Here is a 25,200-nt window from a genome sequence, read left to right on the forward strand (position 1 = left end):
TAAGGATCAGACTACGACAGAACTCAGCAATTTTAAAAATAAATTTAAAAGTGGAACCAATAGGTCCGCATGAACTTTAATGTTTTTGGAAGTTATTTTTTTAATCTTTGTATGTTATCATTAAGAGGTATCTGATTTTTATTCACGACGTGAGGAGGAGTTAATCGACAAAAAAGCGTACGTAGGTTGTCCGAGGCTTACTTAATAAAGTTAATACTTATAATATTATTACTTATGGACATGGACGACCTCTAAAATAGAAAAAAAATAACTCTTTGACTTTCAACAGACAACTGTTGAAACATCGGTGCTAAGATAAATGTATTTTGGCAGGATTTTTGTTAGCAATAAGAAAAACAAACGTAAAATTAATGTTTTTATTTAAAACAAAGATAGGCAATAAAGCATAAAGATGTTTTGTTTCGTATAATCAGATTTTACTTAAATTTTAGCCTCTGGACTAGGCTTCAGGATACGGATGTGAAAAATGCGGCTGCGCTTTTCAACATATTTATGTTAACTACCAAAATAGAAAAAAAAATGAAAGAAGCTGGAATTTGTTTTATATTTTAGACCACGAAAAAATAAAGTCAAACCTTTTTTCTTAATTTTTAATAGTTTGTGTATTTGATAATAAAGTCAACGAAAATGCCAGTAAGTAGATATTTATTATATTAGGCCTAGATTTATAATTTATTTTATTAGGCGACCTAGCCTAGGCTACGAGTCTACGACGGTCTCGGGTCTCGGGGGTAAAACTCCATTTAGCGTATTTTATTCTCCGTTGCTTGTTTACCTCCAGTTGAGCGTATTTTATTATAATAACCGAAACACACCAAAACATTAGGAAAACACGAATTTAAAAAATTTAATATTTGTATTGTATTGTTGTTTTTCATAAATGAATAAAAATGAATATTCAAAAAACACGACTTATTTAATATTTATTTGTTTTGTATTTTTGTTTTAACAAATGAATAAAAACAACAAAGAGACTGACTGAAATGCTTTGTTTGTTGGTTGCAAAAATAGAGATGCACACTTTGTACAAATAAGTGTTCCAATTTCAACTAACAGAATAAAAGTATTAAAAGTATAAGGGGTCGTCCATAAATTACGTCACACTGTAAGGGGGGAGGGGGGTCCGTAATTTTGTGATGGTGTTTGATGAGGGGGAGGGGGGTTCAGATGGTGCGATGTCACACTTTTGCATTATAAAAAAGCAATGTTAGAAAGCAAATTGTAGACGTTATTTCGCGTTTTAGAAAACTTTTAATAAATTGTAATAGGAGTTGATTAAAATACTCTATTTTGACAGAGGCTGAGGTGTGACGTTATTTTAGGGGGGGGGGGGTGTCTGGGTTTTGTTTGACGACGTGTGACGGAGGGGAGGGGGAGGAAAAAATCGTCAAAAAAGCGTGACGTCATTTATGGATGACCCCTAAAAAGCTGCCGAAAGTGGGGCGGGGGGTGGTGGAATTTGGTGAGGGATGGCTTGGGGTGTTAGAGAAAGTGTGACAACTCACATTGCCATTTTAAAAAATAGTGTTAGACACTAAATTTCATAAGTTATTTCGCATTTCTAAGGCTGTACAGTAATAGACTAATTTAACTAATATTGTAAAAAAAAAATGCAATCGTAATGCATGAATTTAAATAGTAAAACGAACAGCTAAATAATACAAATTTACAAATTTATTACAGGGATCATCCATAAATGACGTCACGCTTTTTAAAAACGATTTTTACCTACCCCCTCCAATAGCGTGGCAGGGGGGGGGACGACGACATGTCCCCGGGCGCCGACCTTAGGGGGCGCCAAAATGGGTTGGAAAAATAAATTGAAAGGTTGAGGGGGGTGCAAATCAAAAGTTTGAGGGGGGTGCAAATCGAAAAGAATGTCCCCGGGAAGGGTCGCTACGCCTCTGCCCCCCTCCCCTCCGTCACTTACCGTCACAAAATTGTGGACCCCCCTCTCCCCTACGAGTGTGGCGTCATTTATGGACAACCCCACATCATTATTTTTTTTTAAAGTCAGAAATTTACTCATACAAAAAATCATACTTGATACATAGATCTATATCAAAATATTGGGAAAGATGGTAGATTTACTATGAATTTAAATAACATACAACTCTATAGTAAAATATTTTTTTTCAGTATTAAAAAACAGAGTTTGTACATTTATAGCATAAATACAAAAATATCATACAGAATAATTAATAGTGTATCAGTTTCACCATGAGACAAATGCCTTTAAAAAAATATAATACAAATAAATAAGTCGTATTTTTTAAATATTCCTTTTTATTCATTTGTGAAAACAACAATACAATACAAATAAATAAATTGTGTTTTCCTAATGTTTTGGTGTGTTTCGGTTATTATAATAAAATACGCTCAACTGGAGGTAAACGACAAGCGGAGAATAAAATATGCTAAAATGGAGTTTTACCGGTCTCGGGTCTAGATCTAGAATCTAGAAATTAGCAGTCAGATACTGAGATAGCAGCCCTGACTTCTTAGTTAACTAAATACTATAGTACTTTAGTCTTGTTGTGTAACTACCTACACACCATCAAATATTATTAAACTGTATTGATTAGTTGTGATTATTATATTAGTAGTATTAATAATATTTTTTTTAATATAAATAAATAATCCCTTAACCCTTAAGGAGGGGGCTAAGTGTTGCATGGCAGTGCCCACCCCTCACTTTGTCTGACCACAGCCAGATGCCTCCATCTAGGTCCTTCACCTTGGTCACAAAGCCATGACCCTTAAAGTTCATCTAGAAACTCTAGCGGCTGGTGACCTTTTCCTGGAAGGCCATATGCCCAGTGATGCTGTGTTAGCATCAGTTGTTTGATTTTTTAGTTTTCTTTTCTAGATGGTTTACTCATCTACCAGGGGGTTTGAACTCATGAGTTTTTGGGTTAGCAACCGTGAGCTTTACCGACCCAACCACACTGACACTTAGTAATTAATGTATTGATTTTCTTTAAAATAACAGTCTTAGCTAGACTTTTGCCTTGTGAATCTATTGTATTGTTTTAAAGTTGTTTCTATTTTTTTAATCCTGATTTTGTAATTTTTAGAAATGATTTATTATATCTAATTTTTAAAAACTTTTTAAGGAAAATAAAAGTATGAAAGATGTGGAAAATGTAAGAGTTATAGTAAGATCAAGACCTCTTAATGATAAAGAAAAAGAAACTAACTGCAACATAGTTGTAGTGGTAAGTATTTACCTGAATAGTATATAGATATAATATTTACTAAGGTATATATATATATATACACTTATATTTATATAGATTTCTCCTATGTGAGTTTAGGGGTCATGCATACATGACAACATTGCAATTTATGTCAACACAATTTACTTACTAAGATAAATAGATAACAATGTTAGTATAAATATAAAAAATAATAGATAGGCCTACCTAAAAGGTTAACAAAGCTCAATAAACACAATCTTCTGAGTTGAACACATGTCCCTTCACATCCAGTCCAAAGCCACATGTATGCTGCTGTTAATAATGTATTTTTTTTTTAAAGATTGATGAAATGAGAGGTTCAGTGACTGTAAAGAATCCTCAGGCTTCACAGGCAGAGCCTCCAAAAACCTTCACCTTTGACATTGTGTTTGGGCCTGACTGTAAGCAGCTGGATGTCTACAACAAAGTGGCGAGACCGGTGGTGGACTGCGTGCTGGAGGGATACAATGGTTTGTTGTGTGGAGTTTAAGTCATTCCTGAGTTCGGTGACCTGAATGTTTTAAAGGAATTTATAATTCTCCAATTTTTTTTTTTACAGGAACAATTTTTGCCTATGGACAAACTGGCACAGGAAAGACCTACACTATGGAAGGTCTTAGAGCTATACCAGAGAAGAGAGGTATCATCCCAAATTCTTTTGCTCACATATTTGGCCACATTGCCAAGGCAGAGGGGGATACCAGGTAGCTTGGCTTTACACTTTATGTAGTAAAACAAATTTTTTGTAATGTATTTATTATTTGTGTACATTAACTGTAATGAATTGAACGAGTTACCTGTTGTTTTCTAAAGTATTAATTACTGTTTAGGTTCTTAGTGCGTGTGTCCTACCTTGAGATTTACAATGAAGAAGTTCGTGATTTGTTAGGAAAAGATGAGACTCAGAGACTGGAGGTAACCAACCATAACTAATTTTAATTCTAATTGTGGTTTGCATTTGTAAAATTAACTAATTGGTTTTAATTATTTACATTTGTACCTAATTTCTAGAATTTTTAAATTTCTGTAGGTAAAAGAGCGTTAATTATTTACATTTGTACCTAATTTCTAGAATTTTTAAATTTCTGTAGGTAAAAGAGCGGCCTGATGTTGGTGTGTATGTTAAAGACTTGTCAGCTTTTGTTGTGAACAACGCTGATGACATGGACCGAATCATGACACTTGGAAATAAAAATAGTATGCCACAGTAAACTCTAATTTATACAACAAACTCTAATTTATACAGTAAACTCTAATTTATACAGTAAACTCTAATTTATACAGTAAACTAATTTATCCTGTTAATTCTAATTTCTAAAGTATACTCTAATTTATCCAGTAAACTCTAATGTACAATTATAGTTTTGTTTAGTCTAGTTAGGCTGTAGTGGCTGTATGTAAAATGTGAGAGTTTGTGTTTGGCTGTATGTAAAATGTGAGAGTTTGTGTTTGGCTGTATGTAGAATGTGAGAGTTTGTGTTTGGCTGTATGTAAAATGTGAGAGTTTGTGTTTGGCTGTATGTAAAATGTGAGTGTTTGTGTTTGGCTGTATGTAAATGTGAGAGTTTGTGTTTGGCTGTATGTAAAATGTGAGAGTTTGTTTGGCTGTATGTAAAATGTGAGTGTTTGTGTTTGGCTGTATGTAAATGTGAGAGTTTGTGTTTGGCTGTATGTAAAATGTGAGTGTTTGTGTTTGGCTGTATGTAAAATGTGAGAGTTTGTTTGGCTGTATGTAAATGTGAGAGTTTGTTTGGCTGTATGTAAATGTGAGAGTTTGTGTTTGGCTGTATGTAAAATGTGAGAGTTTGTTTGGCTGTATGTAAAATGTGAGTGTTTGTGTTTGGCTGTATGTAAAATGTGAGAGTTTGTTTGGCTGTATGTAAATGTGAGAGTTTGTGTTTGGCTGTATGTGAAATGTGAGAGTTTGTGTTTGGCTGTATGTAAAATGTGAGTGTTTGTGTTTGGCTGTATGTAAAATGTGAGAGTTTGTTTGGCTGTATGTAAATGTGAGAGTTTGTGTTTGGCTGTATGTAAAATGTGAGAGTTTGTGTTATAGGATCCGTGGGCGCCACCAACATGAACATGCACAGCTCAAGATCTCACGCCATCTTTACTGTGACCATTGAGTGCAGTGAGAAGGGACCAGATGGGGAGCAGCATGTCAGGGTGGGAAAGCTACATTTGGTGGACTTGGCTGTAAGTCCTCCCTCCCACACAGTGATGCTATTAGTTCTCTTCAAATATATTATGAATGATTGCAACTGGTCAAATATGAAGTCGTATTTCTCATTTTATTTCACACTAGGGGTCAGAACGCCAGGCCAAAACTGGAGCCACAGGTCAAAGGTTAAAGGAAGCCACCAAGATCAACCTGTCCCTGTCCACCCTGGGTAATGTGATCTCAGCCCTGGTGGATGGCAAGAGCACACACATCCCCTACAGGAACTCTAAGCTCACCCGTCTGCTGCAGGACTCCCTGGGGGGGAATTCTAAAACTGTTATGGTAATTATACGTCAGAACTCATCTTTTTTATATTCAAATATTTGGTGTTTCTAAAACTGTTATGGTAATTATATGTCAAAACTCATCTTTTTAATACTCAAATATTTGTTTACTCATTGTTTTATGTGTCAAAAATTTTTACTAAACAAAAAAAAAAGAGGAAACTTAAATTTCAAAGGCAAGTAAAAATATGAAATCTATAAAAAAGGGACTTTAAAAAACTGAACATGTAATAAAGCTACAGTTGACTATTCATACTGTATACATTAGTTTATGTTTTAGAATCATTCAGTCCTACAGGAGTGTAATCCCTTAGACTCTGAATAAACTATTAACCTGTTAGTTATTTTAATTTGACTTGTGTGAACTCACATTGCTGCTGTGAATGTATGCACTCAGTGCAAGTAGATTGTACCAGATTCGTTAATGCACACAGTAGTATAATAATGTTGTGAGTTATTTCTAAAGTTCTACTAAATATTTCTGTTTATTTATGTTTTTGTGACTATTTATTCCCAGGTGGCAAATGTTGGGCCTGCAGACTACAACTATGATGAGTCTATAAGTACACTGAGGTACGCCAACAGGGCCAAGAACATCAAGAACAAGGCTAAGATCAATGAAGATCCCAAAGATGCACTGCTCAGACAGTTCCAGAAAGAGATAGAGGAGCTGAGGAAACAGCTTGAAGATGGTAACTTACTGAAGTACTTGTAACAGTGTTCTCTTAATGGACATCTAACTGTAATTTAAGATAGTGTTGTTTGACTAGTTCAATGTTGTAACTATGAACAAATTGTGTGACCAGGTGGTGGATCTGAGGAGGAGGGAAGTGAAGATGAATCAGGATCTGAAGAAGAGATCATTGATGAAAATGGACAGAAGAGGATGGTCAAAAAGAAAAGAAAAGGTGAGCTAAGTGATGCTAACGTTTCTCACTGGTAGTTGACGGAGAATAAAATCTTTCTAAAGCATGAAAGGGTGGAACTACAGACTGCAGCCGTGGCTTGACATAGGTTTGGTTGCCTATACAACACTTATTCTTTAAAGCTACTTTCTCTGCTTGTGGCAAATGAGAAGCTGGAGGCCAATTTTCAATGATGACTTATTTCTTTCTTTGCTCTAGCTCAACTGAACTAGAAAAGTTTTTAAAATAATTTTTTTTACTGCTGGTACTACTTAATATAACATTTATCTCTTTCATTATTTTATTCCTAAATCTTTTTTAAACACCAACAAATAGATGGTAAGTGTCTTTTAATTTATTTTTTATTTAGAAGTTTGTTTTTTGAGATGTTTGAAGTAAGAAAAATTCTGTTTGAATTGATTGCAAGTTCATTTTAATAGTCCAATTGTTTTATTAATGAATAATTCACCCATTTGGCAAATAGATGGCAAGTTTATTTTTCATCAAATGTTGAACATGACATACTGACATTGCAACTGTAGACTTTTAATATTAAATAGATGAATGAAATACATTGCACTCTGCTTTCTAAACCTTAAACAAACAGTTGATGTGGGTAAGACTGAATGTTGCTTGGTCTAACTATAGATATGCTGCTTCTGTTGTCATAAATTGAAGAAAATCTTTTGTTTATATTTTAATCATTTGATTGTTATTATGGCAGTGAAAATGTTTTTAGGTTTGAGCTTATTCTGGCCTCTAAGACACACAAAACATGTTTTGATTCCATTCATGAGTGTGTTGCTCATGCTCACCTGTAAGATTATCAAATTAGTGAAATTTATTTTTTAGCTACAAGAAGACAGTAGTGGGAGTTGGATATTGTTAAAAGTTTAGACACATCACATAGGAGCATGGTCCTGCATATTACAAACATGTTAGATCAGTCACTTATATAACAACACTTTAATTTGTTCACCGTGACTTTATTTTAGATTTTGTGAAAATGATCTATAAATGCATTACTTTTTGTAATGTTTTATTTTTGTTTGTTTTAGTTCTCATTTATTAGAAATGGTCCTCCTACCAATCAGGAGAAAACTGATTAACCTTTTAGATGTGTATACATTTTCCCAAGTGTGTTTGCTGGATGCTGTATACCTGTTGAGTTATTGAGCTTGCTAAAGTTATGACACATTGTATACCTGTTGAGTTATTGAGCTTGCTAAAGTTATGACACATTATTTAATGTTTGCATCACCCCATTTTGCAGATTATTTTTTTCCTTTGGTTTTATTCTGTTGGTTGGTTTTTTATTGCACTTGATAACAACAGGCTCAAATATCACGATGACAAGTTGTTTAAATAAATCATTGAGTATTCAATTATAAAAGTTAATTGTTTCTTCAAATACATCAAGCATATCATGCATATATTTATCTAATTTGTTTCAGTAATTTTTTTTTATTGTAATATTACACAAAGTATATTAAAATTTACAAAGTCTAGAAAATATAAGTATAAATTTTCTATTGTTTAGTTTGAGTCTCTCCCTTTTGTTCCCTCATCTACAAGAGTTAACTATTCCCCATCAGCTAAACGCCACATATCCAAGGAGAAAATGGCAGAGATTCAGTCAAAAATTGAAGAAGACAGACGACTCCTGGAGTCCAAGAAGGACATGGCAGAGGAAGAAAGGAACAAAGTCAAAACAGACCTGGAGAAGAAAGAATCAGAGCTGAAAAAATATCAGTGGGTTTTCCAAACTTCACGGGGTTTTTTTTATTTTAATGTGAAATATTTTCTTAGTTTTATGTTGCATAGGTATTCTGCATTCCTATTATTATTATTTTTCTGTTTTTGTTTCCTATTTGTTATTTTATTAATATCCTGACTTTGGTTTATATAATTTATATCTTGAAGAATTAAATTCATTTTAATCAATTATGGAACACATAGCTAGATGCTTGTAATATCAAAATAATCTGGTAAAATAAGTATAATTGAAAATGTAATTGATTTCTTTGAATTTAAATTAAGAAAGACGATGTGTCATTACTATTGATTACATTGCTTTTGTATGTTTCTTTAAGAGATGAGCAAGAACAATTGAAGCAAAAATTATCAGTGATTGAGAAGAAAATTATTGTGGGAGGAGAGAATCTTCTTGAGAAGGCAGAGGAGCAGGAAAGGTTGTTAGAAGAAAGTGCCAGAGAGTTAGAAGCTCGTAAAGAAAAAGAGGAGGAGCTAAAGAGAGCACTGGAGGAGAAAGAAGTGGGTCAACATTAGTTAACATCCGTTTGGTCAAATTATCAGCCATATCTTAGTCATTTTTGTGGATTTTGGGATAGTTTACACATTCTTTTTAGTATTACTATCCTTAGCCAGTCAGAAAAAAATATTTTTAATTTGTCTTAACTGAAACATTTTGTTATTTAGTTAGTTTATAGTTTTTGTTAAAACAAAAATGACTTGTACAATTATGAAATGACCATGTTGAAAAAGTTGATATTCTGTTAGTCAAATGTTAGATGTTTTTTGCTTAGTGCTGTGTTTAATGAATGAATCCCCTCCACAGCAAGAGAGATTGGACATTGAGGAAAAATATTCAAGTTTACAAGAAGAAGTCACGGGAAAAACTAAAAAACTTAAACGAGTTTGGACAATGCTGATGCAAGCTAAATCAGAGGTAATGTACCATTGACATCCCTAATCCTAATTAAAAATTTAAATATTCTGTGCCATGTTATGGATTATAGAAAGTTGTACAAAGCTCTAGTTCTGGACACATTGAACTGACCCATGACTTAAAACCTTTGACCTTCTGGACACATTGAACTGACCCATGACTTTTGACCTTTGTGGTCCCAGATTGCTGACATGCAGCAGGAACACCAGAGGGAGATGGAGGGACTGCTGGAGAATGTCAGGCAACTCAGCCGAGACCTCAAACTACAGATGACAGTTATAGACAGCTTTATTCCTCCTGAATTTCAGGTAGTTTAAAAAATATATGTACAAATATTTATAAAATGCTTTCATCAATTTTTACAGTTTTTCAAAGAAATTTGAATAATTTAAATATTTGTTTTACTTTAAACATGAATTTAGACTTATCAGCTGATTTTTTTTTTTAATTAAAATATAAAACATATCATTTGAACCGATTTAATTGCAGTTTTTTCAAATTTTGTCTTTATTTAACAATATTATTTTATGATTTCCCTTATGTTTAGTAGCTAAATAACCTTTTTCATTATAAAGTGTATCCATAAGGAATAATAAAAATTTCCACTAATTTGAAGGACATGATAGAGAGACATGTACATTGGAATGATGACATTGGGGAGTGGCAGCTTAGATGTGTGGCCTACACAGGGAACAACATGAGGAAACAGACACCCCAACCTGACAAAGAGAAAGAAAAAGTGAGATGTTTTATTTACATGACTTCAGTGTCACCTCCACTTGAGTACATTTTTATGAGGTTAATTTTGATGGTGGTTGTAGCTGTAGCTCTAGTTGTGCTAGATCTTTCCTCACTTAGAATACTCTGTCACTTTTCTAGAGAGCTACATCCCACATAGAGCCCTGAGATTACAATCTCTCTATCCTTCATGTTCAAACCTCCAATCCCACACACATCACAATTTCTTTATCCTTCATATTCAAACCTCCAATCCCACACACATCACAATCTCTTTATCCTTCATGTTCAAACCTCCAATCCCTTACAGAGCCCTGAGATTGACCTGTCCCACGTATACCTAGCCTACACCAGAGAAGGAGAAACAGACGCGTTGAAAGCCAAGACTAGCAAAGGATCAAAGTCCAGTAGACCAAAGACTGCCAACAGACCTAAAAGTTCCAGAAAGTAGGTTGCTTGACAGCTCCATCATTCTTTTCATTGACTTTCTTTATCTTAAGCTAATTTTGCTTTAAAATGTTCAGAAAACTATTTTACTACTTTATTTTTAGAAACCATATCATAAAATGAGACTATAAAATACTTCCCTGTCTACAGTAAAATCACTGTTTTGCTACAAAAATTATGTTATTTTTTATTTTGTGTTAGGAAGCGCAAGGACTCAAGTATAAATTCTCTGTTGAATTGACTGCTGGTTGGTTCTGTCACACTGCTCACCTTCAAGTCTCTGCTGCTGTGGGATTGTCTAGAGGGAAGGATGCAGTCTCTAGCTTTATTCTTGACCTTTTATTAACACCACACAAACACATGACATAGTTCAGGTATCAGGACCTAGGGTCATTGTGAGTTTTGATGTTTAAAAGAATGAGAACAAGATCTGACACCCAAAGCTGACTTGGGTTCATACCTGGGTTCATTGTCAGTTTGGATGTTTAAAAAGAATGAAAACAAGATCCGACTCCTAAAGCATAGTCTCACCATCTGTGATATAATTTATCTGCATTTCTTTACACTTAAGCTTAATTTTTTTAAACAAAATAGTTACTCCAACCACCTATTAAAGCCAACTCTAAATAAGATGCCTAATTGGACTAGTCTTTTCTAATATTAATATTGAAAGAAAGCGGTTAAACATTTTGACAAACTGTTACTGAAGTCTGTTTTCATTTTATTTCTAGGTTGTTTGTTTTTGTTTCAGTGGCATTATGTACATTTCAGTAGAGTTTAGTGGTGTCCATTGTCAGATGTTTTTATGTCTAGCTATGAGGACTCATTCCAACTTATTTTAAACTAGCTGTCCCAAGTCATGATTTTATTTTAACTCATTAATCTAGGTTTTATTTTTTGTCTTTTCTTCTTACAAATTTTAGAAACTTGATATAGTGGCTGGCACAAAAAGTTTTGTCCTTATTGCTGTCAATTGATTCTCTTAAGTTTCATTCCGTCCATAAAAATTGCTTGTCTCTTCTGGTTCCTCAAATAAAGAGAACCATAATGGGATTTATACTATATGTGAGTGCTTTATGTGGGTAAATATTTCTGAAAATCATAGTTCAAATGTTACGACAATTTCTAGGTTATTTTTAACTAGTTTTTGAAGAAAGCTGAGTGGTCAATTAAATTCTTTTCTAACCATCAGCTGTGAGTCATGCCTAAATTGTGTAGAAAATATTTCATTTAGAGATGGTTAAAATATGTATTTGTTAATTTTTTAGTTTTACATACAACATGCACTTGATAAATATTTGATGTTTACTTGATTTTGTAATATAAAATTTATTTTTTATTAAAAAAAATTTTAATACTACCATTTTGAGTTCTTTTGCATTTGATGTAGCTTCTTGATTGTTTCTTTCATCACTGTCTTTGGTATCGGTAGTACATTTATTTAATACCAATTTTAAAGACTAGAAAGGACAGGAATTTTTAGAGTTCAGTTGGCACAAAAAAAGTGAGATTTACACATACATGTAGCAATAACATACATTTCAGACATGACCATCCTTTTTCTAAGTATTTAAGAAGCCTCAGAAAAATAAATATGTTCATAAACAACAGGCAAATTTGGAACTCTACAATGTTTATTTGAAATTCATTGACATACAGTGCACTAAAAGTGTCAAGTACAAATCACAGCTCTATTTTAAAATCATGACAGAAAATTAGAACACAAAGTAGGTAGAAATCATGTAGAGGACCTTAAGTCTGCACCCACAACAAATTATGTTAATAAATACAAAGCTAACAACCAATCAGAAGTGGAGCTTTGTGCAGTGTTGATAAACTAAGTCAGCTGTTGCAGGAGTGCTTTTTGAAAATTGTATAAATAATTCAGTGACTGAACAATTGTGTTCTAAATTTACATTCTCTAGCTAGAGATATACCTGTTTCTATTGTTAATATTCCAATCATTTTTATCTCCACTTTATATACAAACAATAAGCTAGAAAATAGCGAATATTAAAAGGTTTACAGTTCAGTGAATGTCACATGACAAGATTGCAGTATAAATGAGGGTAATTTGGGAAAGTAAGGTTATTTTCTTTTTACCTAGGTTATATCTTTATGAATAAATGACTAAAACATTTGTAATAAATATTCATAAATGGGAGATAATGCATCTTTACAAGTGATAAATCTTCAGGGGTCATAGGTTAGACATGTGGTTGTTTCAATACAAGTCAAATACAAAAATTGTATCAATAAAACTAACTTAAATTGTGTACATTTCACTTTAAATGACAATGGTATAAAGTAAAACTAATACACCCCTGTTTTTAAATAAAACAATGTACATCTATATACACCCCAACAGTATAGAAATTCAGAAGTTTTTTAACTTGAAAAACAATATGTCTCATAAACATACAGTGAGTTACCCTTATAAACCTGGGGTCGATGGAGCAAATAAAGTAAAGTCAACCTGTTTCTATACCATTACTTTTTCTTTCCATAACGTGAGTCAGGTACCCATCAGAGCTGGGTGGACTCATATATGTCCCACAGACTAGAGTTTGGGATCTTCAGCTTAGCAGTCACTTGCCCTGCTGCTTGACTATGCCACTCTATCATTATGTATTACATTTTTAGCCCAGATCTGTCAGTACTTGTTTTTTTTTTAGTAGAGGTAACAAACAAAAGAAAAAATATATCATTGGACATTGAATATAAACATTTCAACTTTAAGTAGCCCCAATCTGCATTTATTATGTTGTGAATATAGCACAAAGTAGACTCAACTTAAAGTAGACAGAAAAAATTAAGTCGAAGAATTATTACTTTTTTTTTTTAGAATTATACTGTTACAAAAAAACTTACCAATTAATACAACTATTTCCTCAAGTAGATAGTGTGACTGATAATCCAGACAAATATAATGAACTTTAATTATGCTGGAAGGTTAAAATAACACTTGTGCTGATCAGAACTTGGAGAGAAGTGAAAAATACTTAAGTAGCAGATCATTTTTTAGCGTTATAGTAGAAATTCCCCTTCCAACAGATCAATAAAATATCAGCAACAATCCAACAATAACCAGCAATGCTATCACCTTGAATAAAAAGATGACACTGTATGTTGTGTATAAAATCTCCCAATCACACAATTCCATCAAATAACAATTGGTAGTATTGCATCACTCTGATTTACAACTATTTACATGGACAGGATAGTCTTCCCCTGATGTGAGGTCACAAAGGTCATGAGTGTTTAGACATGATCATGTGCTCAATAGCTGCATGTTGGAGGACAGGTAACAGCAACATGAAAGCATCTTGAATGTATGTGCTGCTGTTTGTAGCCTGAAATACATCAACATTAAGAATTAAATGTATGATAATGTGCAAGTAACTTTTTTTTCCTCTTAAATAATATTTTTAAAAATTTAAACATTGTTGCTTTGAGGTAGGTCCTTGTAGCCTGAAATACATCAACATTAAGAATTAAATGTATGATAATGTGCAAGTAACTTTTTTTTCCTCTTAAATAATATTTTTAAAAATTTAAACATTGTTGCTTTGAGGTAGGTCCATAGGCTTAAAGTTCAATTCTTCAGAATATCATGTTAATGTTAAGATGATCATTCACTGGCAAAATGTATTTCAGAAAAAATAATGTTGACAAAGACAGCATTTAATATTCTTTAAAAAAATTGTCATTAAAAATTCAATAATTAAAGCATAATGTGGGCCTAGTAGTCGTAGTAGTTTCTATAACAAACAGATAATTATTGGACCCCTCACCTCAAGATAAACATTGGTCACTAAAGGTGTCACATCATCACCTTTTTCTTGTTTATCCTGAGGAAAGAATATTAATATATAATATACAATATTATGAAATCATATAATATGAAAAAATACAATATTATCCTGAGGAAAAATAAGTCTTAATAAAGTTGTATATTATGGAATAATAATTCATTATTTTAAATGTGGGTTAAAATAAATGCGTTTTTGACTTACTGCAAGTTTATTTAAACATGCAACAAATTTTGCTGCCAAGTTTCCAATTTCATGACACAGTACACTTGTTAACCTAAGAACAATAATTAGAAATTAAACTATGACATATAGAATAAAACACGATTTGAAGTAAATACACTGAACTTTAAATATCTATTCTAATTAATGACTAACACAAAAATAAATTTGTTATTTTCTGTGTTAATTTCTCGCAGATATAACATTTTAAGACTAACCTGGCCAAGCTTTTTGCTCTCTCTAAACAATCTTTATCTTTATCCTTCTCCAGCAAGACGAGCTCTCCAGCTTTGTGAAACTGCTCTACACCTTTAGCTGTCAGTTCAGCCAGAGCCTGAATACTTTTCTGATGCAATTCCTGAAAAATAAAAAAAAGTGAAATTTAGATCATTGTTTTTTTTTTTGTAATGATTTTATCACTAGCAGAAGTATTAATGTGTTTTCAAGTACAAAATGTGTACTGGTGGATTAGTTGTACTCAAGTCTTAATCTTTTTAACATGGAATCCAAAAGCAAAAAAAATAACTAATTAAAATGAGTTGGTCTAATTACAATCCACAGGTACAAGCTAAATGACCTTTAAATTATCCCCCTCATGGGTCTCGTGAGTGTCAAAGTCTTGTATCCACTGTTTGACCATGCTGTGAACTTTGTTCAGCTTATCTGGCGCAGTCCCCAGCTCCAGTTCAGACAGGCATTGGTGAAGTAGAGTTGAGAAGTCTTGATCAGATGTGTTCTCTGATCAGACAAATTATCAATATTAAACAACTTTTGAGAAATCTTGATAGGTTGTGTTCTCTGATCAGACTAAATATCAACATTAAATAATGAATGAGGCTTTTGGATCAGATGTGCTCTGTGATCAGACAAAATATCAATATTAAACAACTTTAAAGTAGTCTAATTATTTAGTTCCAGCTAGAAAAAATTTTCTCCTTAGCCAACTACCTGATTCATTTTCTTCATCCACTTCAAATGTTTCTTTGATGTTGATGAGCAGAGGCTTGATGGTGGCCAGATCTTCTTTAGACAGTGATTTAAGGAGTGTGTGCACCTTCTTCTCACTTTGGTTGGACAACATCTCTAATGCTTCTAGGTGGGAGATCCCTGGAATTTATTAGATTAAAACATTATTTTAAATTGTAACATATGGTAAACATACATAAGGGATGGGGTGATCTAACCTGAAGGTAACTAGGGATCAGGACAGAAGTTTGTCCCAGACTAAGCTACCCCCACCTCTCCCATGTCCAAAACCAGAGGAAAAGGAAGCAAAAGCCTGGCAGAAACCCATGTGTCTAGCAGCAGGTAACATGGGTGAGAGAAATACTTGATCATTAGCATTGTTCTAGTCCGCAGCTAATGAGCATAACTTGAGCCAGCAATGACCATACACCAGACAGACAGTAAACACACAATTTTATGTAACAAAAATCATGTTCCAATAGAAACTTTGGAAATGCCAATGAAAGATACAAAAACCAACCTTGAAAATCATCAAACAATGTTCCAAAGTGGGCCTTCCTAGCTTCTTCATTTTCTTTGGCCTGTGTTACTTCATACTCAGCCTGGTCTCTTGCCTCCCTTAGTACACTGGAAAGGTTTGGTTTGTTTCCCTTGGGGGTTAGGAAATCTCGAGTTTTACGAAAAGCAGGGTCATGCTCAGAAATTGTGTTGTAAGTTTTCTTCCCAATGGTTTCTAGAACATCAATCCCCCCAGCTGCAAGGTTCTCAACTGCATCAAAACCTTCAGCCATTAAAGTTTGGCCTTTAGATGCAATAGATTTTCCCTGAAAGTAAAATATCAGGCTATTTTTAAAAAAATGTAAAGCTATTTTGTTTTCACAATTTATCTCCAGTTGTTAAGTAGATATACATATATACTATTGTTACGACTGTGGGGACGTAGGATGCAGGTATAGGGGACGACGCACGTGTTAGAGTTAGATTGCTATTAAGGATGACAGCCATATTAACCTGTGACCGTTGGGGGAGACAGTATGGCGGGCAGACTGGACGTAAAACCTAGGAAGTTATCGTAGGGTCTGACCTTTTAATTAGGTACGATAGAACTATGGCGCCCTCCAAATTAGGTTAGGCTTGGTTGGGGGACAGACAAAGACGTTAGAGACAGTCAGGGTACGGCAGCTCACCAGTTAGGACGTGTAGTTGTAGATAGTATAGTTTAGAATAGGTGGTAGGATTTTTGTGTTGTATTTTGATGACGGTTACTTTTCAATATATTTTATCTCTGTTGTGAAGATTAAACTTACGTTGTTATTAAAAAGGTGTTCGTTAAATTTAACGTGTGTTTTTGTCTACCTCCCCTCCTAAATCGAAAGATCTAGGTAGGTCGGGTCGTAACAATTGGCGGCTAGCGTCCCGGGATTGGACAGACAACGAGGCCGGAGTTGAATAGTTTCTTTTGATGCCATTTTCAGTTGGGGGCTCACGAGCTTGTGTTTTAGTTTAAAGTTTTAGAAATAGTGACAGTAAAGTTGTTCACGGAATCAGGAGAGTTTTCCAAACATTGAGTAAGTAGCGAGCTTATCACCTTTGTGTTGACACTGATTTATTCATTAGAGGCTGTTCTTTTTTTTTGCTGATTCGGTATAGCTGGAGGGATTAATGCCCAGTGTACTCGAATGTTCTTATGTGATCCAGTGGAACTGGAGTTTTATGATTTGCTCAGTATAGCTGGAGGGTCAATGCCCAGTATACGTGAGTAAATTGTTTGTGGTCCAGTGTAGCTGGATATTTAGTTTGGTTGGCCCAGTATAGCTGGTGTCTACCTGTTTGAAGTGTCAAAGGTGATAGCCCTACTTTTAGTGTTTTAGTTGTACTTGCAGTTGTGAGTATAAGCCGTTTTGTTTTGGTTTGAGTTAACCACCACCGTTTAACTTTAACAATGGATATAATGAATTTTTTAGAGCGTCCAACATTGGAGGTGTTAGATTGTTGTAAACGCGTAGAACTAGTGGCCATCGCGCGCAAGTTAAATATATCTTTTAAAGCTTCATCTAAAAATAGGGTAGTGCGTGATGAGATTGTGGTAGAGCTAGTGAACCTTGGGTTGTTAGAAGAGGAGTGTCTGGACACCATTGTACAGAGTGATCCTACCTCTGAAGTTGTTAAATTAAAGGAACTTGAGATAGAGAGTAAAGAGAAAATGGAAGATAAAAGGTTAGCAGTAGAGAGGGAAAAGATAGCTTCCGAAAAGGAAATTAGGCTTAGGGAATTAGAGCTGTGATCTTTCTCCTCTACATCTCCTCCTATAAAACTCACTTCCTTACAGTCTAGTGTTCCGAAGTTTAGTGAAGAGGATTTAGTTAGGTTTTTCAAATCATTCGAGTTCGCAGGTAGGAGTTATGATTGGCCCTTAGACAAATATACTACACTACTTAGTCCTGTGTTAACTGGAAAAGCTGCGGATGTTTTTACATCCCTTAGCCCTGACATTCAGACCAACTACCAGCTTGTTAAAGAAGCTATACTGAGGGCTTACGAACTGACACCAGAAGCTTACAGAAGCCAGTTTAGGAGCCTAAAGAAAGCTCCAGAAGAAACTCACGTTGAGTTCCTCTACAACAAAGAAAAGCTTCTTTACAGGTGGTTGACTGCTGAAAATGTAACTACCTTTGAAGACGTTTGCTCCTTATTCCTGCTCGAAGAGTTCAAAAACTGCCTTCCAGGTAGACTACGAGTTCAGCTGCAAGACAACGGGGTCAAGTCGACTCGTCAGGCGGCCGAGATGGCTGATAACTACACGCTGAACCACAAGGACTATTATGAGACACCAATACAGAAAGGTTCTCATAGACCAGCCCTGGGTAGAGCAGGCAACTTCCCAGGCCAATCTTCAGTGCAGCAGCCAGTCAAAGCTGCATCGCGTCCAGTTGATATTATCTGCTACTACTGCCAAGCAAAAGGGCACTTGGCTAGACATTGCAGTAAGCGTGTGAAGGACAATAGGGTGTACCCAATATCTTGTCTCCAACAATCGAGGGGTCACCTGGATCGTGATCTAGATATCACCCGAGGTTATGGCTGCATTGAACAAATTAGCCAGCCGGTAGATCTACACAATTCTGAGGTTTGCATCCCAATCCCAGAATACACTCAAGAAATGATAAGTGTCGAGCCTGCCCCTAAGGCCATTCACCACACTGTGAATGCTCATGTTGGTGTGGTCGGTGATGGTATCGCCAGCCGTGACGCAATATCAGCCGAAACATTGCAGAAGTTCCAGCCATTTATTTTCGACGGATATGTGTCGATACCCGGAGATGCATCGACTCGACGACCCATAAAAATTCTACGCGACACCGGTTCCTCCTTGACCTTGCTACAGGAGGGAATCTTACCTCTACCTGGTAATTCGTTTACTGGTGACAACACTATCTTACAGGGCATCGAGTCAAACCAAGTGAGCGCCCCTCTCCACACCATACGGCTAGACTCGGGTCTAGTTACAGGTGATGTCGTTGTTGGAGTGAGGCCGCACTTACCCCTGCCAGGGATTGGATTACTCCTGGGGAATGATCTTGCGGGACACAAGGTGTTTCCAGATTGTTTTTATGGTGAACACCCGTTCACCCAGTCCACCAGCGGTAACACCAACAACCAGTACTCTTCATGTGTGTTAATTCGGGCGGAAGTTAAGAAACGAGAGTCTCCGCAGAAAGTGACGGAGGATTGTAAGACATATGAAGTTTGCCAACGTGTCGGTGAACCTAATCAGGTTTCCCCTAACGCTCCACTGTGTTCTATCCCGGCTTTTGGTGATTATTATTTTTGTATTATTATTTTTTTAAAAAAAAGTTTTTTTCATGTGCTCGATGCTATATATCTTTGTCATGAAAACCATACCTATGTCGATATTTGATGTCATTGTATTGACTAAATTCTTACTCTTCTTTCAGCCTTCACGATGATGTTTAGAGTGTGGTAGTCCGAAATATGTTCCTAATATTCTGTAATTTATTTGATTATTGTTTTGGGCACTGTAGATTAGTAGCCTGAATTCAATTAATTCTCCCAGGGGCGAATTAATTTCTTGAAGGGGGGAGGTGTTACGACTGTGGGGACGTAGGATGCAGGTATAGGGGACGACGCACGTGTTAGAGTTAGATTGCTATTAAGGATGACAGCCATATTAACCTGTGACCGTTGGGGGAGACAGTATGGCGGGCAGACTGGACGTAAAACCTAGGAAGTTATCATTAGGGTCTGACCTTTTAATTAGGTACGACAGAACTATGGCGCCCTCCAAATTAGGTTAGGCTTGGTTGGGGGACAGACAAAGACGTTAGAGACAGTCAGGGTACGGCAGCTCACCAGTTAGGACGTGTAGTTGTAGATAGTATAGTTTAGAATAGGTGGTAGGATTTTTGTGTTGTATTTTGATGACGGTTACTTTTCAATATATTGTATCTCTGTTGTGAAGATTAAACTTACGTTGTTATTAAAAAGGTGTTCGTTAAATTTAACGTGTGTTTTTGTCTACCTCCCCTCCTAAATCGAAAGATCTAGGTAGGTCGGGTCGTAACACTATAGACTACGTAAACGCTACATTAAACATAAATCCTTTACATTCAAGCCTAAAGCTTTGACATGACCTACCAGGCTTGACAATGATCTATCACACTGGACAAAGACCTACCGTGTCTGTCACCTTCTTGGCCAGATCAGAGACTCCCCAACTAGAGAACCAACTGTCTTTGGCTTTCTTCTCTTCTTCCCTTTTATTTTTCTCTCCCAGTTCACCAAGTTCATCTCCTTGTCCAGAACCTTCTAGAGTTTTCTCAGCCTTAACCTCATGCTCAATTTTTAATTCCTCTGGTTGAGATGTGACAGCTGGGTGGTGGATACATGTCACAAGTAAGCATGGTGATAGATATTTTTTTTACTACAAATTCAAATTTTCAAATATAAAATTGGAAATTAACTATCGCAATAAGCTGGAAATTAACTATCTCAATAAGCGTAGTATGCCTGCAATATATCAATATTTGTACTCATTAATATCTTTACTTCAACAAAAACAAAAGAGGTTGATTTTGTCATTCTGTACAGGGTTAACCTACCAGAGGGAGCCTCCTCTGTTGTTGGAGTTGGTTCTGTCACACCCTGGGCCCTCGCCATCTCTTCAGGGTCAGGGATACCAAGTGAGGACTCCACTGTGTCTATGATCGTTGAGAAACCATCTCCTGAGAATGGTACAAATTTAACCATCAGTATAAACTAGAGGGTCAGGGATACCAAGTGAGGACTCCACTGTGTCTATGATCGTTGAGAAACCATCGCCTGAGAATGGTACAAATTTAACCATCAGTATAAACTAGAGCTGTGTGTCAACACAGTCTTTACAATCACAACATAAGCTTTTTTTGCCAACATCCTCGTAGTATAAAAACAGATGAATATCCATGTCAGATCTAAATGACAGAACAAGGTGAAATATACTCAAGACATTTTGTACTCACCAACTTGATGGGTGAAAACTTGCACAGAGCTTGTGGCTGCTGAGATAAGTGAGGAGCCCCAGCTGCCCCAACCCCAGCCAGAGCCCTCGATGATGAAATTATGAAATAAAATCAAGTTCCCAACTTTTAACAGCAGTCAAGGCAACAATCTAAAGTGATCTTACGATAAATTTGTGTCCTAAATTTTAACATTAGTTAATGCAAGACATTAATTAAGGTAATTACAGAAAAAACTTTACTCAAGTTTTCAACAATAGCAATATTAACAGAGAGTGATATTTCAACGCCAAGGGTAGACAAAGGTACAGAAAATAGTCCAAGTAAAGACAAGCAGTCAGACACCAACTTGGACTATTTTCTGTACCTTTGTCTACCCTTGGCGTTGAAATATCACTCTCTGTTAATATTGCTATTTCAGTTACAACGCCTGCTTCCACCCCCCTACAAGTTTTCAACAAGAAATCAACATTTAACCAGTTGTATTTCTTACTTTCTCAGCAGACTCTCCAAGTTTCTTAAGTACTTCTTCTTGCTGTGGTGTGTGATCTTTGACCCTCGGAATATCTTCACAGTCAGGCGTCTTGGTGCTTCCTGTACCATCTTTCTCAGTAGTCTCTGAGTTTCTATCTATGCTCGGTTGCTTTGTACTTCCAGTTTCTTTCTGAGTCTGTTTTGATAGCACATCACTTTGTGCTTGTTTTGATAGCACATCACTTTGTGCTTGCTTAGATGGCACATCACTTTGTGCTTGCTTAGATGGTGTATCAATTTGTGCTTGTTTAGATGGTGTATCAATTTGTGCTTGTTTAGATGGCGCATCACTTTGTGCTTGTTTAGATGGTGCATCACTTTGTGCTTGCTTAGATGGTACCTCAATCTGTGTAGGAGGAATATTGGAGGGTTCAATGCTCTTGTTTTCTTTTGATTCAACTTTGCTTGCAGGTGATATTTTCTCAGAAGTTTTGTCATCTTGTGATGCTGCAGATGTACTGGCTTCAAGCTCAGTGGAAGAAGCAGATGACGACGGACTCACTGGCTTTTCTGTGACTTTTTCTTTATTTGTTGGTTGATTTAGTTTATTGCCTTAAGGAATAATATTTTAGATTTTCATATCAAATATATATTTATATAGGCCTCCAAAATTATCAACTGTATTATTTTATAATTATCAAAAACTAACAAAGAACAGGCAGAAATCTCTAGTTACTTTTTTTCTTATTTCGTTGCTGCTGTTGCTTTTGTTGCTTCTGCTTCTCTGGGCCACTTTTTGCTGATACATTGGTCTGTGCTTTTGTTTTTGTGTCTCCTTGACTCACTGTCCCAACACCCTCCTTTGGTTTAGTCACTTCAAATATGGTAAACACAAGAAAACATAAGACCTACTAGCAGTCAAGATATAAGTTTAAAATACTTTTGTTAAACTTGTAAGTGATTAGTAATTTTTGTTAGTTACAAGATCATAGTTTGTCTATTAACAGGAATCAGACAAAAGAGTTATTAAAACCAGTATAAACATACAGCGATAGCGCCTACGTTAGTTTTAAACAGTGTGATAGACTATGGATACAATAAGGCATTATAGTCATTCACTGAACTGAATCAGGCGCGTCCGGCGACGCCCCTGTAGGTTTCGATTTGCCCCAGGCTATCTTTGGACTTTCTTCTAACCACGCGGTAATGCGTGGAGATGGCACCCTGGTCTAAAATAAAATACCCTAGCCTGTATCTCTTCAATATATTTAAGTCTGCATTTTCCGTTATTCAATTATATAAAAATAATTGCATATATTCTATTGTTGTGAAACAACTAAAATAAACTTAACTAGCAATTTTTTAAAAATACCACACCTGTTGCTTTATGCTTCCCCTCCTCTCCTTCATCTGCACTTGCAAATGATGCATCCTCTTCAGATTCAGACATCTTGAAATAAGGATTTTAAATTTTAATCTAATTTAACTGATATTTGTATGTGTGTAAACAGGCTAAACATGTAAATTCATGGTCTTAAAACATTTCCTTGCAGTATTAAATATTGTAGGCTACTTGATGAAATGAGACTCATGATTGATAGATTTTAAAATCTAAGGTGATTTGTGTTTAAATTATGGGACTAAATACATTGCTATGCTTCTTGGTCAAGTCAACATTGGTGGCAGATGAGCAAATGCTTTCAGTGTGATTAATTTAAAAGTGTGTGCCTCATTATAGGTGACAGTTAAGGTATTTAGCTACCACGATGTATAAATAAATGCACATGATATTGCTTTTGAACTGCCCTTTGCTCAATACATCATAGGCCGGCAATTTCGACTACTTTATTTAGTCAACTGTTATTAAATGCTTATTTCATTTTGATAGTCAAGTAGAATAGGAGATCAATGCTATTTTTATAAGAACTCAAAAAACTTTATCCTAAAGAATAATATCCACAGACCATGGCTTTAAATAAAAGTATATTGCAATAGCCTATAGCGGCCTATTCAATATATATGATATATTATGGCCTATGTGTCAAATATAATATACGAGCCGACCCGCAGCATATCATATTTAGTTGTTTTATTTTCTACTTTTCAGTAATTCATAATTTGTGAATTCGACAGTACCAATGCTGCCACTGAAAATATTTGCCCCACTCTCTTTTCCACCAACCCCCCCCCCCCCCCCCCCCCCCCCGTGAAAGCAGCCTCATCTTAGTTACCTCCTCTAAGTTTAAAATAGTTTCAAACTAAATTATCTGCCCCTAATAGCTGTCACTAAACCCGGCTCTATGATTGTAAACATTTAGCGTGAACCACAGCTCACCAGACCATGTGGGGGTGCCTAGAGAGGAAGAGAGGGGACTGCAAGGCTCGCTTACAGCTTGGTGTTTTCTAGGGTATCGAATAAGAGAATTATATATAGAGATTTGTGTCAAGTTTATAGATAATTAAATTTAAATAATAAAACCAAATGCAATATTTAAATATCGAGATGATATTTTGAGTTGACCCTTTGTACTTTGTATCCCTAGCCCTAGCAGAACGAACCCATGCAGCGGATTCAACCAACTGGCGAGTTAAATATAAATATTAGGCCTAATAAAGTTAAATAGTTAAATATAAACTCAAAACAATATTATTATATTATATTAATAGGCCTATTACATTTAATATTACTAGATCTCTAGCTTCAGACAATTTTACTGTACTACCAAAATGATAGATTAATTAGCAAAATAAATTATTTTAGGCCTAATTTTTACTTGTTAAAATTTTACTCAGATTCACTGTTCAGATTTTTTTGGAAACCAAGCCCAAACATTAACAAAAACAACTTTTAGGTAGGCTAAGTAATGACTCAAAATGAGCTACTAATTAATAAAAAATAATTCAAACCATTATTAAACCAAGATAATTAGATATAATTTAATCAATAAGCATCCAAATTTTTTAAAAAAAAGTATTTAGAATTATGAAATTTACAGTTTGATAGAATAAAGATCTCAGAAGTCTGTTGAATGTTGACCACGTCAACTCAATTTATCAACAAAAGTATATGGCTAACAAATAAAACGTCGTAACATATTATCGATTACTACATACTTAACTTCAATCCCAAAAAGTAGCGTGATGTTAAAAAGAAAACATGAAAAAAAAAAATAAAGAACCTAATAATAATATTTTGAAAATAACCCGTCTAAAATGAATATATTATTTTCTGAGATCGGAAAAGATTTTTTCCTCTCCCCATCACGATTCAAAATTCAGCCTACATTTATCACCCCTTCAAAATTAAGTTAGATGTTTCTTAAAACATCGATTTCTTTCTAAAATTATACTGAGCTCGGTCTACATAGAGTACTGGGGGTCATCCATAAATGCCGTCACGCTTTTTTTTATGACTTTTACCTCCTCTCCGTCACACATAGTCATAAAAAGCCAGACCCCCCCCCCCCCCAAAAAAATGAGGTCACACCTAGGCCTACAACCCCCCTCACGATTGCAGTTGAATTTTATCTTAAAACATCGATATTTTCCAAAATCTTGTCTGAACTCTGTCAAAATAGAGTATTTAAATCAATTCCTATTGCAATTTATTAAAACAGTTTTCTAGCGCGCGAAATAACGTCTAAAATTTGTTTTCTAACATTGCTT

General features: G+C 35.2%; 2 protein-coding genes across 2 annotated transcripts; one reads left to right on the top strand and one right to left on the bottom strand.

Annotated features, from left to right (window-relative positions):
* Positions 1 to 405: 405 nt before the first annotated feature.
* Positions 406 to 11,446, top strand: LOC131935059 (kinesin-like protein KIF3A). Its single transcript, XM_059291344.1, has 17 exons — positions 406 to 654; positions 3,138 to 3,239; positions 3,562 to 3,730; positions 3,820 to 3,964; positions 4,091 to 4,175; positions 4,352 to 4,457; positions 5,317 to 5,456; positions 5,566 to 5,763; positions 6,283 to 6,457; positions 6,572 to 6,673; positions 8,266 to 8,422; positions 8,764 to 8,944; positions 9,249 to 9,359; positions 9,542 to 9,667; positions 9,976 to 10,098; positions 10,408 to 10,544; positions 10,746 to 11,446. The coding sequence occupies exons 1-17, from the start codon at positions 649 to 651 to the stop codon at positions 10,783 to 10,785; spliced, it is 2,103 nt and encodes a 700-aa protein (XP_059147327.1). The 5' UTR covers positions 406 to 648; the 3' UTR covers positions 10,786 to 11,446.
* Positions 11,447 to 12,166: 720 nt separating this feature from the next.
* On the bottom strand, positions 12,167 to 24,636 carry LOC131935060 (protein FAM114A2-like). The gene is made up of 14 exons (XM_059291346.1): positions 24,529 to 24,636; positions 22,912 to 22,984; positions 22,271 to 22,408; positions 21,554 to 22,146; positions 21,064 to 21,148; positions 20,665 to 20,787; positions 20,241 to 20,434; positions 16,065 to 16,368; positions 15,527 to 15,685; positions 15,156 to 15,316; positions 14,797 to 14,936; positions 14,561 to 14,633; positions 14,339 to 14,395; positions 12,167 to 13,897 (listed from the first exon to the last, which is right to left on the bottom strand). Exons 2-14 carry the CDS (start codon positions 22,982 to 22,984, stop codon positions 13,796 to 13,798), a joined length of 2,202 nt encoding a protein of 733 aa, XP_059147329.1. The 5' UTR covers positions 24,529 to 24,636; the 3' UTR covers positions 12,167 to 13,795.
* Positions 24,637 to 25,200: the final 564 nt, after the last annotated feature.

This window comes from Physella acuta, unplaced genomic scaffold (assembly GCF_028476545.2).
Source record: "Physella acuta isolate Inbredline_101_S28 unplaced genomic scaffold, ASM2847654v3 ptg000131l, whole genome shotgun sequence".
Classification (NCBI taxonomy): Eukaryota; Metazoa; Mollusca; class Gastropoda; family Physidae; genus Physella; species Physella acuta.